Source organism: Tachysurus vachellii, chromosome 16 (genome assembly GCF_030014155.1).
Source record: "Tachysurus vachellii isolate PV-2020 chromosome 16, HZAU_Pvac_v1, whole genome shotgun sequence".
Taxonomy (NCBI): Eukaryota; Metazoa; Chordata; class Actinopteri; order Siluriformes; family Bagridae; genus Tachysurus; species Tachysurus vachellii.
The window spans coordinates 10,539,917-10,556,399 of NC_083475.1; the positions used below are offsets into that span (position 1 = coordinate 10,539,917).

The following is a 16,483-nucleotide window of genomic DNA, read 5'->3' on the forward strand; positions in this document are numbered from 1 at the left end:
TTGTTCCTAACGAGTTGTGTTAATTATTTTGAATCAATTGTGCTGCATAAATACAGAAAATAGCTATTAATTAGCTTGAACATTTTGAAATGTACCTATTTTCATTGCAAAAAAGTTATTTTTGTTCATATAAAGTCAGAAAAAACAGCATATAAATCAAAATGAACGCGTATTCATATAACTTGAGTTGAGCAGTGGTGCAGTGCGTGGAGTGATAAGAGCTTTGATGTACGGTAAGAGGAGCTGGTCCATTTTTGGCTTTGTAGTCAAGCATCAGTGTATTGAATGCAGCTACCTGAATCCAGAGGAGGGAGCGCAACTGAATTTAAGGATGAAAACAAGTTATGCAGCTGCATTTTGGATCATTTGCAGAGGATAAATTGCATTCATAGGTAGACCTGTCAGCAGTGAGTTGCAGTAGTCCAGTCTTGAAATAGCAAGAGTCCATGGAAGTACCTGAGCAGCCTGTGTGGACAAAAATGGCCGAATCCTTCTGATCTTGTAGAATTGAAACCAACATGAGTGTCACATTAGCAACATCCGAGGAAAAGGACAGTGGTTTGTCCATTGGTACCCCAAGGTTGCGAGCTGTGACCGAAGGGGAGATCAGTGTATGAATATTGCAAGATCACCTGGGATGATCAGCAGTTCAGCTTTGCTGGGATTGGGATTTCAACTGATAAGCTGTCATCCATGATGATATGTCAACCAGACATGCTGAGATCCAAACAGAAGTCTATCTACTTTACCGACTCTTTATCTCCAGCTGTGGCAAACTGTATCATAAGGCCAAATTTGATGTGCATTGCACCTTCCAGCAGTCCAGCAGTGGCTCCCACATGGCTTTGGGGTGATGTTGCACCTTGATGTTCCTTGATAAAACCCTCCTTGAAGACCCACCATTTTTTCAAGAATGTCACTATTTTGAAGTTTCCACTGACCTCCCAGCCCTCATGCTCCAACATACTTTAAGGCATCCAGCAATGTCCAAGCAAAGTTAGAGGGGAATAACAGACATTTCTATACTTTTGTTCTATAAGCTATTAGAAAACAACACTTACTATCAAGGGAAAAAAAGATAAAGGTACAATCATGATACCATAGTTAAAGTTACACGACACTCATCCCTTAACCTTAACCATTTGGATCCTGACTTAAATGTGGATCAAAAGTATCAACTGACTGTGCCTGAGGCACAAGAGTTCAATCCTATCCTTTATTTTAATCTTAATGCTGAAGCTAATAACAAAAATGATGCAAATGATTGCGGTTACTCTACCCCAAATCCTGCTTGAGAATGGACCTCGCAATGGCTTCAACAAGATGCATCAGGCTTGAAAATCATTCAGTTAGTGTACAATTTGCTTTCTCCCTAATAATTTGCTTTCTCACTCCTTGCTGTCTTCAACATAAGCTGAGTGTAACTGGCTTCATCTTTCAACCTCACTTCATCACTTACACTTGTCTTTCCTAAATTCTAATAAGACTATAGCTCTTAGCAGTATTGCAAAAATTGTATTAGCTTCCATGATTGTATTATCCCCATGACAGAAAGCCTGTGTGCAATTCTGTAGCACTTTAGGCCATTTCCATGCTGTCACAGTTAGAGTGAAAGGATATCAATTGTGCTGTTAATAAATATACACACTCACTATATTTCTCCATACCCCAATCTGCCACCTACCAGAGAAAGACAGTGGCAGATCTCTGGTCAGAAATAAAAGAACAAATAGTTAAAAATGGATAGAAAGTGATAAATGCTCATTCTCTTTTCTTCTTTCAAACTCAGGTCCTGTCAGTCCCTCACAGAAGACTGGTGTGCTGTAGCCGTCTTTTTGAAGTAACTGACATCAACAAAGCCCAGAAACAAGCTTCTCACCAGAGGGAAGTCTTCCTTTTCAATGACCTCATTGTGGTAAAAACCCATTCACTCAATCAACATAAACATTTTAACCCTTATCCTAGAAAATGCCCACTTTCTGCCACCATGAGATGTTTTCTGTAAATGCTAAATGTCTCTGTGCCTCAAACCAGGTAATTAACAGGATTCTTTTCCATAATTGTGAGCATTATTGCTTTTAACCACCCACTGCATGCCATTTCAGATACTTGTTTGTGTTTTTCTTTCTGTGATAAAGAGGCTTGAGGCAAGCATTTTGCACAGCAAAGTTTTTATTTTATTTTTTTTCCACCATCCTGCTGAGACATCATCTATTGTGAGAACAAAAGTTTGAGGTCACGCCACCACATGGATAAGCCATTAATTTGGTCAGAGTCTCACAGAATGACTTGTGAAATTAAACAAAGATTAAACATATATTATAATTAAGCAGCCATTAGGGTGTCTCTGAGGTTATCACACATTAGTATTAAACTATCCTCAAATTATATGGTCCCACATTAATCTCTGAGTGACAGTGGGGGAAAAAAAGGAACTAAGGGTTTTATATCAGAATAGACAAGAGACACGGTTAATTCTGATTTCAAAGCACACATATTTGCAGAACAAAAGCATCACCAAAAGTGTTGCTATCTAAATATCTAACATTCCCATTTCTTACATTTTTGAACCAATGTTCTAAAGGTTGAGAGATTGAGAAAGGGGGAAAAAATCCCAGAACTCAATTCAAGTATTAGTCAGTTACCTGAAACACTCTCCAATGATGAATAGTCAGACTTTGTGTTTCTCATAAGCTAGGGTATTTATGGAGAACAATTTGACATTCAGGGACTGGCCATTGCTCTTGATATTCAAAGAGGTTGCGCACTACTGGATGTCTTTGTCAGAATGATGTATAGTTTTAATGTTACAGTTGTGTGATTTGGCTTGTGAGATTTACAACAATCAGAGCAAAGATTCCTTTCCTTTCACGGTCTATAACTTCATTGTACTTAATCAAAGTTAAGCAATGTTTCTTTTATATTCTGACATGGTGACCTGCTATGAATATAAGAACTAACCACTACAATATAATTTATTTTATCTTAAAATAAAATGGATTTGCTTGGGTGTTCAGCAATATAACAAATGACCTTCGGTCTGAATTTTTTGTTATTGTTTTTTCTTTGCATAGTCAAACATATTACATTACTACTTTATTCATTTAGGTTCAGATTCATTCAACAAATGTTGGTCAAAGTCACAGTGGGTCATGAGTCTATCCCGAGAGGAATGTACCTTGAATGGCATGCCAACCAGTTGCATTACACAAACATACACGCCTAGAAGCAATTTAGTGTAGCTAATCCATCAATCAGTATGTTTTGTGGAGGAGGAAACTGAAGAACCTGGTATAAAACCTACCCAGACACAAGGTAAGCATGCACAAAAACAAGAATACAGTAACCAGGCCAGTAACCAGAGTTCAGGATAAAATCCTTGAACTTTTAGGTAGCAACTCTGTGCCACCATGCCACTACTTCTAATTATTATAAAGTCAATTCCCTATTAGTTACATATATATGATATTTCATTTTTGTCCTAGGAATGCAATCTGGCCAATTATAATGCTTATTATCATATTAAAAATAACATAATCAAGGCCAGTTTAGCAGAATACAATAACTGACAGATGTTCTCTTTGCTGTGTTTGTCTAATGCATCACCTGTTTTTTTTTCGGTTTTGTCCCATAGATTTTGAAGCTGTGTCCAAAGAAGAAGAGCTCGGCTGCCTACACGTTCTGTAAAGCCATGGGCCTCCTGGGGATGCAGTTCCACCTGTTTGAGAATGAATGTGAGATCTGGCATTTAATATATTTTTATTCTTATTTACTAGAGTTATAAAGTAGTAGAAAGAAAGAAGAAAGCATATGCATTTAATATTATATTTAGAGAGTTTAGGAAAGAGGCTCAGATCTCTTTCTCCGTCTCTAGTTTCTCCCTCTTTTGTCCCTGCTGCAGCTCAGTGAAAAAGAGACGTCATTAATATTATTTAACACAGGTGTGTCATCCTGACCATTCGCTTTCCTCACCTCTGTCCTCCATTAAGAAACTGCCATTGAACCACACCCCCGCTTCTACATAATATGTACTTATACATTCCTCTCTATTATCTTTTATCTCTATTATCTCTGTTCTCTTTTATCATATTTAGCTGTATGTATTTTTTTCTTCCTTCTCTCATCATAAAAGTAATGGATTATCCGGTCTCTCTCTCTCTCTCTCTCTCTCTCTCTCTCTCTCTCTCTCTCTCTCTCTCTCTCTCTTTAAAACAAATAACTACAAAATTCTGTTCAGTTTTATTCTAATTAAAGGAATCTACAGTTGTTTTTAGTCTTAATAGACGCTTGAATAAAATTGTTGATGTTTATAATTGATTCCTTCTTGTCTTTTTTCCATCTCGTTTCACTAGACTATCCCCATGCGATAACCATCGTGTCTCCGGTCTCAGGCTCAGATAAGAAGCAGGTCTTGAACTTCTGTGCTCAGAGCTCAGAGGAGCTGCTCAAGTTTGTGGAAGACCTGAAGGAGTCCATCGCTGAGGTGACTGAAATGGAGCAGATACGCATTGAATGTGAGTGTATATTTCAGTGAGTTTTTTTTTACTGTTTGAATATTTTGGGTAACAATACTCAAAGTGCATAAGCACTATGCAGTCAAAAATCATAAATTTGGTGAAAAAGAAACATTAAATTAGTGAAGGGAGCAGACAGGGTGGGATTTATCACAGCCATTGCTTTCTGATTGGTTGTAAGCACGAAGCATGGCAAATATGGCTCACACTGCTTAAGTGCATATTGAAATTGCTCCTAATCCAGATTACTCATGAATGCTGAAAGTGTGTGTGTGTGTGTGTGTGTGTGTGTGTGTGTGTGTGTGTGTGTGTGTGTGTGTGTGTGTGTGTGTGTGTGTGTGTGTGTGTGTGTTTCTAATAATCCAGCAAGGAAGTAGGTCCACAGGAAAAAAACATTTTTTTAGTTATATAACAAAAAAAGCACGAGTCTTGAGCTTTGTTACATAAATTCACATCTCAGACTCAGATGCTCTTAACTAGAGCTGCTTTGTAGTCAAAGCATCATCTGATTGTCCTACAGTTTAAAAATATCACAGAGCTAAAACTGTTAGAAAAATTTAGCATGTCAAGGAATTTGTGTTAATTAAATTAGGGCTTATTTAAGTGTTGTCCTGTATCCCTATAAGTTAGATAAGGGAAATGGATTTTTTTCCTATTTGGGAAGTTAAAATTGCACTAAACATTCTGCACGAGTGTTCACCGAATTAAAAAATGGATCAAATATGTATCTGTGTGTTTCCCCGTTAGGCAACAACACATAATTCACACTTGGATGTAGACTAAAACAATCTGTCTGGTTCCTAGCAGTTCAGCCCTGAATGGCTGCTGGATCTGAACCAAGAATGCTGTCTTATGGATTGCAGGAAAGCATTTATTTTTAAGGTGTGAGCTGGAGGAGGCTAAAACTGAGCCAGAATAGAGAGCTGTGGTGCTGCAGATATATGATGTGTTGTAAATATATGGACAAAAGAACAAGCATTAAGAGTATAAGCAATGTCATTTATGATCCTGTTTAATGAAGTGAAGTGAAGTGCGATTCAGCTATAGAAAAAATAAATGTAGTATGTTATTATTCAGGTTATGTTAATGTTTGGATTAATAATGTTTGCAGACGTGAGCTATTGTGGCTGCTTTTTTGTCTTGATGTTAATAAGTGAGCTTGTATCTCTAGAGTCACAGTTTTAGACAGTTGTTTGGTTGGATCCAATTACAAGCAATTCTGAAAAGTTCTGACGCAAAAGTGTTGTCAAACAGACAGGGTCCATACCCTGTGGAAATGATATTCAGTATAGGGAGTGATATGTAGTGAATATACACAGTAAGTGTAATTAATGAGATGAGAAATAGCTGATAGAGTTGGTGCGTATATGTATGTCTCGTTTCCTAAAATTGGAAAATTGAAACTTATACGTATCACATTATATACAATATCATACTATTGTATTATGTCTGAACATGGATGAGCAATGTATAGCCAATTCCACCCAAAATCCTGTGGAAAATTAGTGATAAAATAAAGTACTCTAAGTTAATACAGTATATTGGATAAAACGGTCTTAAACACTTTGATTCGCAGAAATCTGGAATGTGGGAATACTAAATGAATAAGATTAATTCAGATCTATTTTTCATTTGTAACAAAGAATTCATAGCAATTTTTTTGTGTTGTGTTTTCAGTTTAGATTCCTAGAAAAGTATGAATGGTTTCTGCCTTATTGTTTCTGTTCCTTGAACCTGTGCAGAGCTGTGGTGTGCTCTCCTGTCGAGTTAATATACTTTGTGAGGATATTTTTGATGATTCATTTATTCAGTTTCTTATAGCTGCATTGCAGTCAGATTTTCAAGTACATTTCAAAAGACCAAAACAAAGAGGCATGTTGCAAAGAAAGAAACTGGGAGGGCTAAAGAAGTGTGTGTGTGTGTGTGTGTGTGTGTGTGTGTGTGTGTGTGTGTGTGTGTGTATCAAAATTGAGAATGTGTTAGATAAAATGTGCACTTAAAAGTGAGTCTCTTGCTGATGCTGGCCTTTGTTCAGTACATCCAAAAAGCACAGACCCATAGGAACACTTGTGTGTGTGTGTGTGTGTGTGTGTGTGTGTGTGTGTGTGTGTGTGTGTGTGTGTGTGTGTGTGTGTGTGCATGTGTGTGTGTGTTTGTGTGTGCGTGTTTGTGTGTGTGTGTCGTTTTAAGAATGTTGCAAGAAAGAATATGCGCCTCATTTCTCTTGTTCTGTCGTCATCTTCTTGTCCAGACTGTGAGCTGAACTGTTTCTATTTAAAACAAATGCCGCTAATTTGATCTGATTTGAATGTGTGAATCTTATAAAGTAATAAAATACAAACCTATTAGCATTCATTGAACATCTGTATATTTAGTCATTTATCTTTCTTATTTCTGATCTCTTATTTCTGTCTCAAATCTGAAGTGTGTTTATTTTCTGTAACATGACTCTCAATCCTGCTGGTCTTGAACAAAGTCTAGAACATTCTGTAAAGAGACATTTATGAAAGAGTTATTGGGTATCCACACCCAAAAGTAAAGATCAATAAGTTTTCCAGCACTGAAGAGTCTTTATGGCCGATTGACATTTTGGTTTCTTGGAAATAGGACAAACTGTAATAATTTCCAATGAGAATAAAAGAGAAGCTTGTGATATAACTACTGTAAACGTCACATCATCATACGTGATAACATTTACAATCTTGCCTTTGGACCTTCGTAGTACCCCAAATTGCTGTGATGAAGAGGAATAACATTTTGGTACATGCTGTTATAGGAAAATAAGCTCCTTCATAAATTCAGGGTGATAACTGTATAATATTACATTGAATATTACATCACTGCAACTATATTTTACAGTCAAGTTCAGCCCTAACAACCTAATTAGGCGTGAATAAACAAAGGAACGTGCAGTTTAACAATACCCCAGTGTCTCTTTTTTTTATATAAATTTGTTGACGTGTGTATGATTTGATTGAGTTGAAGCATTCTGATAAGCTCCATTAGTAAGTGTGTGGTTTGCGGTCAAAAAGTTGTTGTTTAGCATTTTCTCCTGTGTTGTTATACCTGAAGAAAAAAGGTGTGCATCCTGCAGAGATAAGAAGAGAACTGTGAAGTGCAAACGCACAGGCCTCATTGGGGTTTGTTTAGTATTCAGAAAAGTGAGCTAATCAGTGGCAAACTTTTGCACCACTTAAGAAGGCATACAGTTTTCGTCAATTTTAGAGCATGCAGTGAATGTAAATAATGGTTGTTGTTGAGAAGTATGACTTGAAATATTATGTGGTGTTTTGTGATGAGTTGTACACATTTCTGAATCACTCTCTCTCACTCTCTCGCTCGCTCTCTTTGTTTGACTGTGCAGGGGAGTTGGAGAAGCAGCAGGGAGCCAAGACACTCCCTTCTAAGAACAATGGCACCCAGCTGGAGCTCCGTGGGAGACAGAGCTCTCCATCGGGTATTCAGTACCAAACACACATAAAAAAAAAATGTAATAATATAAAAAATAATCAAATGTGAATGCAAACGTACATCCCAGTGAGAAGATACTTCACATACAAATGTGAAGGATTAGTAGGCATTTTACGTGAAACCATTTAGCACCAGGTTTTTTTTTGGTCGTGAAATGAAAGATGCCTTTAATAAAGGGTGCTACAGTATAAAAATTTGTAATAAAATTTGAATTGTAGCTGGTTTAGATGTAGAACACACATTGTAATTGGATGAATAAAGTAAATAGGAAAATAATAATAATAATAATAAAAATAATTTTCCATAATGATTTGTTCTCTGGATGGATGGTGTACAGCAACAGCTGCCCCAGGCTCAGGGGAGTGAGGTCTTAGGGCAGGGGTGTCAAACTCAAATACACAGTGGGCCAAAATATAAAACTGAGATAAAGTCACGGGCCAAACTGAATATTTATTGAAAAATTGATTGCAAATGATATGTACAGTAATGTTCAACCTTTTTCATATGGAAACAAACCTTAGTTTTGCTTGAACACAGGATTTGGAACAACCAGAGTTTGATATTACAAACACATAAGAAATTACATTTGAAATAAAAGACACATCACTGTATCATTTTAAGGTCCTTTTTGAAGTGGATCTTTTTCAAAACCAACAACAAAACAACCAAAAATAATAATTTCATTCAATGAAAATCCAACTTTTCGACTAGTGTCTTCTTACAGTATGTTATATTCTTTCGTTACAGACACGTTAGCTCCGCCCACAAGACAAACAGGTCTGTCCTTTATATTCGTGAACAGATAATCTGCCTCCCACCTGTCTTGAAAGCTCCTATTGTCCATCTTTCGTTTGGCCATTTTTGTGGAGGGTGGAGTTAACTTGCCCGATGTGACTGTAGCATGGTTGTTAACGACTGTCAACAGAGAATGAGGGGCGCTTGCTGTTCGTGAATACGCGCCAATACAGTGGCAATGCATTCTGGGATTTGTAGTATTAGCGGAGCATGCAGCTAGCCAGCTGTAATGCACATTTGTTATGATCTCACGGGCCAAATATAATTACACCGCGGGCCTGAGTTTGACACCCCTGGCTTAGGGCATCACTGTATTTATTTATGAACTCTTATTTATATTATTTATGTTTATTGGTTATGTATTACTAGTTACAATGCTAAAGGGTAGATAGAAATATCATTGGCAACCAACAAGGGATAAATATTTTATAGGTAATTAGAATTTTGTAAAAGAAGCGGTATTCGGTCGTTAGATTGTTCAGTATTGTAATTGCAAATAAATCTATACCCAAATGTACACACAACATTGTCATAGATGTAGCAGGATTTTTTAATGGGAAACTAATAAGACCCCTGTAAAGCATTAATGAACTTGCAAAGCTTGGCAGATTAAATCCAATCATGTTTCAAAATCTGATCAGTTGATTACAAACCATTTCAAGCTGTGGCCACATTTAAAATACATTATATATCAGCACAATGTTCCTTGTTTCCAAATTAAGAGCAATCTATATGTACTTGTGAGAAATGTCTTTATCATACAAATGCTAATAGTTAGTGTAGTCAGAAACTGGGTTTTATAGCAAGTTTTATTGTTTTGGTTGATTCCTGAAGAGATATTCAGTCCTACTTTTTAATGCTTGGTTGATGTTTGATGAGATGGTTCTTCTGAATAAATCTTTATATGCAATTTGGCAGTATCTGTTAGTTTAAGGATCCACATGCAGTAATGATGGTCTGTCTTAAATACTTAAATGTATGATGTATTTGGGGATGTGGTAATCTAGTGGTTAAGGCTTTGGTCTACTGATCAGAAGGTCATGAGTTTGAATCCCAGGTCCACCAAGCTGCCACTGCCCTTAACCCTCAGTTGTAAATTTAAATTTAAAGTTATAAATTGTAAGTCTCTCTGGATAAGGTGTCCGCTAGATGACAGAAATGTAAATATATGATGGTCTGTCTGTGCACTATATCATGTAGAATATCTCAGTAAACTATTCAACATACCTGGTACCCAGGTGGATCGTCTATAGACTTTAATGGGTTTGGACCAAATACAAGAGAGTAAAGAGTGTATTTGATCCAAACACATTAACACCTAGAGACGATCCACCTGGGTATTTCCACATTATCCGGGCACATGTGACCTTCTCGTTGTTGGTTAATTGTCTTTGGCTGTGGCCTGAGATGGTACATAACATTTAGATCTTCTAAACCTTTTTTGGAGATTGGCATTTATGATTTTCTGATGTACAGGTTATGGATTGTTCTGTACAGTAAGGGTGAAGGATAGTCAAGGCAGAACGTTCTTAAAGATTTAAACAATACTGGTCAAAATATGCTATAAAGATGCCATTTGGTTCTAAGCAATTTACTGAAATTAGCATAGGCTAATATTAGAGCACAGAGAGTGATTTAGTGCTACAGTCAATGACAAAGTTCTGGTCAAAAATGTTTTGTTTAAATTTTTTTTTAACATAATTATGATGTTTGTCCAAATGTCACAAATAGGAAGACAACACAGAATTATGCAAAACTCACTGGACAGCTACAATTAGTATAAGCAATTGCAAAATGAATACATATTCATATGCTCACTTAAAGTTTTGTTTATTTAATCCCAATCAGATCACAGTGATCAATTAAATAAGCAGAACATAGTCATTTTCTTCTATAAGAGGGTCTTCATCATATAATCTGACAGAAAGAACATGTTAATCTACAATCTGTTATAGAATTCACTTTTATTGGTACCTCATACAACGTGTCAAATATAATTCCTGGCATAATGCCGTACTTTGCTTTGGACACCTCGCTCTAGTTCTGTGTCCCACCGCAATCGAAATGTTCTTGATCTGCATTTGTTTACAAATAGAATGAAAATGCATACATAGTGTGTGTCTCAGGAGGTTATAATGTGAGGCAAGGACAACCAGCAGACACAGGTAAGCTGATCATACTCTGTAAATGTCAGACTGATGATCATCTTAATTATGTCACATAGGGATAGCAGGATTTGATTGTGGAAAGTTGCCTTGTTAGGTAGTGCCTGCAGTGTATATTTTTTTTAAAGGGCAAAAACCTGTATCCATTAAAATTACAGTCCTTCATAAATCTATGGTCATGTCTGTTGTCCTGAGATGACAGACTATAGCAAGATAACCTACTTTCTACATCACTACATCACTGTTTTTGACTCAAATGACTCACAGTCCACTCAGACATCAGCGCTGATATACTCACTGATTAAATCAGTGGCATTTGCTCTGTTGGCTAAATTTCCCATTTTTAGATTAACATTAAAGACCATTTATACTTTTTAGAAAATATCATTTTAAATTGCTCGCTTCTCTACAGTGTAATGGATGATTTGGCAGCTGGAATTCAGACCATTATAAACTGAATCCATTAGGCTTACATCCATTTCTTTATAGCCATAGATACAGGTAGCTCACCTCTGATATCAGGTATATACATATATAGCAAAAAGCATGTGGACAACTGACCAATCACATATTTGTTCTTGTTCCTATTAAAATAACTTACTCCCTCTTTTTTTTTTCTTTCCACAATATTATGCAACATGACTATAGGGATTTGTGTAGGAAAGCTTTAGTAAGGTCAGGCACATATTCTGTTTTTCAGTTTATTTCAGTAGGGTTGATATCAGGGCTCTGTGCAGGCCACTTGATTTCTCTTACTCCACCCATGGGAATACATGTGTTTTTGGACTTTTTGCTTTGTGCACAGGGGCATTGTCATGCTGGAATAGGTTTAGCCTTATTTTTATTTCTTAATAATTTCTTTTTATTTCTTCTTTATTTCTTAAGGGAAATCTTAATGCTAGAGAATGCAAAAACATCCTATACTATTACATGCTTTCATCTTTGTGGTGGCACTTTGTTGAGGACCCACATATGGCTATGATATTCAGATGTCCACATACTTTAGGCCATATAGTACGAATACATATTTGAGGATGTATTCATTAATTTATCTTCAGTAGCCAATTAATTCCGGTCAAGGTCACAGATGATCCAGCACGTATCACTGGGCACAGGGCCAAAATACTATCTGGTATACTATCAAAATACTGAGCTGCCAATTCATCACAATGCATACACTCACACCTACAGGCAATTCAGAGTCTACTTACTGGCATGTTTTTGGGAAATGGAGGGAAATCGGAGAACTGTGTATGGCACACAAATAGTAGCCTCAGGGAGCTGTGAGGTACCAGCGCTAATCACTGCACAAAAGTGCATTGTGGAATTTCTTTAAAATATATGAATGTTTGTACAAATCTATACTAATGTCCAATAAATCAAATCTATACCAATGTCCAATATACTGTACAAATCTATACAAATCTATACTGTGTGTGATAATATATTCAAATTCAAATTTTATCGGTCACATACACAATCATACCCAGTACAACATGTGGCAAAATTCTTTTCACAGTCTGTCATAAACATTTATTAAAAATAGACTAAGAATAGAATTACAATAGGAATTTCATAGAATTTATTAAAACTAGTGAGGAAAGGGAATGTAGAATATAATGCATGTGTGTACTGTATTTATGACTTATTTGATCATCAGTGAACATAATTATCAGTCTGGTTGCCACAGAGAGAGCAAATTATACATTTCAATACAGGCCACCATTCAGCACTAATACATAATTCTCTGGCACCCATCTAAAATGTGATTATTTTTTTTTTTTTTTTTTTTTTTACTGTTCAGGCAAAAATGAAGCAGACACAGCACAGCAGAGTGGGCACAGTGCGGTAGAGGTAAGTGGCCATTGTCTTTGCAGGTAAGTCCCTGCACAGTGTTTTTACACAGAAGATTAGTAGAGTTCAGGATGTTTTGCACTTAGTAAACAGTTTATTGCATTTAGTAACTAGGGAACAACAGCCATGGGCTGTACCATGCCCCTATAATCCTTCAGACCATCCACTGTCCCTCAAGGCATATCAGACCAAATTACCCCAGAGCCAAAGTCAGCAGCAGTCCACTGGAGGTCAAACTCATACATCCTCAATGTTTAGGTCTTTCAGCAGTTTTGCTTTGTAGTTTGGAAAAAAGGAAGCAGATACATTTCGAGTAAGGATGTTAAACAGAAACTTATTTTAGTGTTGATTAGTGATTAGTTGATTAGCGATTCCTGTAAGCACTAGATAGAAGGAAGAATGAAGAATGCCGATGGATATTCAAATTTTGCATGTCAGCTTTCTGTCTCTGTTTTTTTTGGCATTGCTTTGAACCAGACAATATATGCAAATAGGATTTTCACTTGTGAATTACAGATTTTTTGTGTTTGGAATTAGAATGGAAAGAGAGAGTGAAAGAAACTGAGAAGAAAGTGTGAGACAAAGAGAGCGCATAGTGATGCTCCCACTCCGGGGTTCAAATTAGCATGCATGTTAACACTAACATTAATATGAGCAGTCACATTCTCATATCCAACAGCTCACTGGAAATATTAAACATCCCTCTTAAAAAAAAAAAAAAACCTGGTTTAAACATTACCCAATGGTCTGTGCATTTAGATAATTTGTCTCTGTGAGTATAAATGCATGCTTGTGTGTGTGTGTGTGTGTGTGTGTGTGTGTGTGTGTGTGTGTGTGTGTGTGTAATGGAGAACAGGGACATGTGAGCAAATCTGCAGTGAGTCAGTGTAACACTGGATGAATGTTTAAGTAGTACCCTGTACCTTTTCACTGCGGCTTTGATTAATGGCTGCTCCTATCCGGACAGGCTCCTAGGATAAAAGTAATTACCATGCGTTAAATACTTCATTCTGATCACACACGCTGAGGTTGGCGAGGTGGAACGAGTTGCCGCAGACGTGTGTTGCCAGGCTGGGATTTGGTTAAGTGGCACTGCGGACATCCGTCTCCGGCCCTGGCATGTCAGCTTTTTGCTGAGATTATCAACGTGACGATGTGAGCTGTATGGTGTGTAAATGCCAAACCTCCCAAGGGGGACATGGAGCTGTCAGAGCACATTGCAACATAGAAGAGGGTTCAGCAGGAAAGCAAGTAGTTTTTGTGTGTGTGTGTGTGTGTGTATGTGTGTGAGTGTGTGTTGGTGTGTCTGCATGTCTGTGTGTAAGATGTAATCAGAGAGACATCTAAGTACAAGTATAAATGTAACAAAATGAAATGAAATATAATAATATAATAATCAGAATCATAAACAGTACTGCTATAATATATTATAATACTATATGTCTAATATTGCAACTCACATAGATACCATAATGAAGCCATAGTAATGTTATAGTCATAACTACTATAATTATTACAGGATTATGTACTAAACAATATACACAATAGCGTGCTTAAGTCTTATAAAATCATTAAAAAACTATTAAAAACTATACTATAAATTTGGAGTGGTATCAGTAACTCTGCTTCATGTTGGGATACATCTCACCACCATGTTATTAATTTTTTTCCTATAAGTGCTTAATTAAATAGATGGTAATGAATATGCACATTTCCCATAATATTTCTTTGGTTCTTCATGCTAATAAAGCTGTTCTTCTTTCAGCTGTTCGCTGTTCAGAGTCACCACAGCCGATCATCCTATCCACATATTTAATTTGGTACAGTTTATATGCAGGGCCTCCCATGTTATCCATGCCCATGAAAGCTCTTCAGAATCGAACCTGGGCTATGGAAATGAGAGAATCCAGCCACTGGACCACCAGGAGTCTTACAGCTCACATTAAGTCCCATCATAGTACACTATAGGATGGAGAGAGAATAAACAGGGATTGAAACAAAAACAAATACACTGAAACCAATAACAGATGGGAAATTCATAGAAGGCAAAATTAGAATAATTATTCATAGCATTTATATTGTAATGTCGCTATCACACATATAAATCTTTTTTAGGCTTTAAGGAGGGACATTTGCAATCAGCAAATGGTACAGATTAATTAAATTCAGTTGTACTTGAATAACACTTTTAACAATAGGCATTGTCACAAAGCAGCTTTACAGATATCTGAATATGGATTTAGATCCTTAATGAGCAAGCCAGAGGCGACAGTGGTAAGGAAAAACTCCATGAGATGACATGAGGTAGAAACCTTAAGAGGAGCTGCACTCAAAATGGAATCCATTCTCTTCTGGGTTACACCAGATAGAAATAATAATGATGATCATTCTAGCTTGCAAAGTGGATTTTTAGGCCATTTTCTCCTCATTGTCATTTTTAATCTTACAGTCTCCCTTGAGACGCTAACCATTTTGCTTGTGGTGCTTTTTGTTAATGTTATTTTAATTCCAGTATCTCCATGTTAAGTATGCGGCAATTGGTATAATGATGATAATGTATTCTAGCTTGGCAAAAGCTTGCAAGCTTGTGCAGGATAAAGAGTCACTTCAAATAGAATAAACATGGCAGTTTGCATAAAGGAGTGTGTGAGTTTGTGTTTAGGCATTAAAAAAAGCAGTTTGATTAGGAATATACCGGTTATTTAGCGGAGAATCTCTTTGTAATGAAGTCAAACCTATAAACGAATTTACATTTTTAATAACCATAAAATATTATAGTATGTGCTTGTGTTGTATACTTAATAAACAAAACATAACCTTTCAGCATCTTACGGCTCGCACAAGAACGTTAACGGATATGATCAATAATGTCTCACAAAAACAGAAAAAAATAAGGCACCTAATCAAGGTAAACAAAGAACAGGTGAGATGGCGGGAACATAGCTAATAAATTACGTATTACTGATTTCTAAGCCAGCATTGGTTAGTAGTAACTGATCAGTTATATAAAAATGAGATAATTGCAAGTAGCTCTGGATAAGGGCATCTGTAATATGCCATAAATGCAATTGCACATTATATTAGCCAGTTAAATTTAACTATGGGATTGACTCAGTGATTGCCTTTGTCAGTGCTGTCGTGGTGAGACAAAGGCGAGTGAGGATCCAAATGCAGCCCAATCTTTTATTAAGCCAAAGCAAGAAACAGGCAAACAGATGGGCAGGCAAAACAGGGCAGGACACTGAGCAAACGGGAAACAGGAACATAGACACAAACATCCAACTACGACCAACACCAGGGAAGTGAACAAACAGAGTAGATATAACAAACAGGAACCAATCACCAAGCAGAGACAATCAGTGACTAAGACGATACACCTGGGGAGAGATGGAGTTCAATTAGTGTCCATGGTAACATATGAGTGGGCGGAGCAAACAATTAACAGCAAGGCAGACAGCAGACAGAAACAGGGCAAAACACAGACAGACTCATTACAAGTGCCTTTGTCAAGGAGCAACTGCAAAGTTTCCTTCATAGAAATAGGGTATGTTAGAAGGATGTTAATACCAATGTTATCTTCCAAATGGGTTAGGCTTTATTTCATGAGCAAAAAAATGCTGTGAAGAAATGCAACCTACATAGTACGATACCTCCTGAACGGAAGACAAGTACAGTATATTGCTA

General features: G+C 36.8%; 1 protein-coding gene across 1 annotated transcript in view; it reads left to right on the plus strand.

The window, feature by feature from the left end:
• The window catches only part of iqsec3a (IQ motif and Sec7 domain ArfGEF 3a), a 57,005-nt gene that overhangs the window by 35,582 nt on the left and 4,940 nt on the right, over positions 1–16,483 (plus strand). The window contains exons 7-11 of the mRNA XM_060889586.1: positions 1,790–1,915; positions 3,635–3,734; positions 4,353–4,514; positions 7,879–7,971; positions 12,750–12,799. Coding sequence (XP_060745569.1) covers positions 1,790–1,915; positions 3,635–3,734; positions 4,353–4,514; positions 7,879–7,971; positions 12,750–12,799 — 531 coding nt within the window. The remainder of the gene's footprint in view (positions 1–1,789; positions 1,916–3,634; positions 3,735–4,352; positions 4,515–7,878; positions 7,972–12,749; positions 12,800–16,483) is intronic.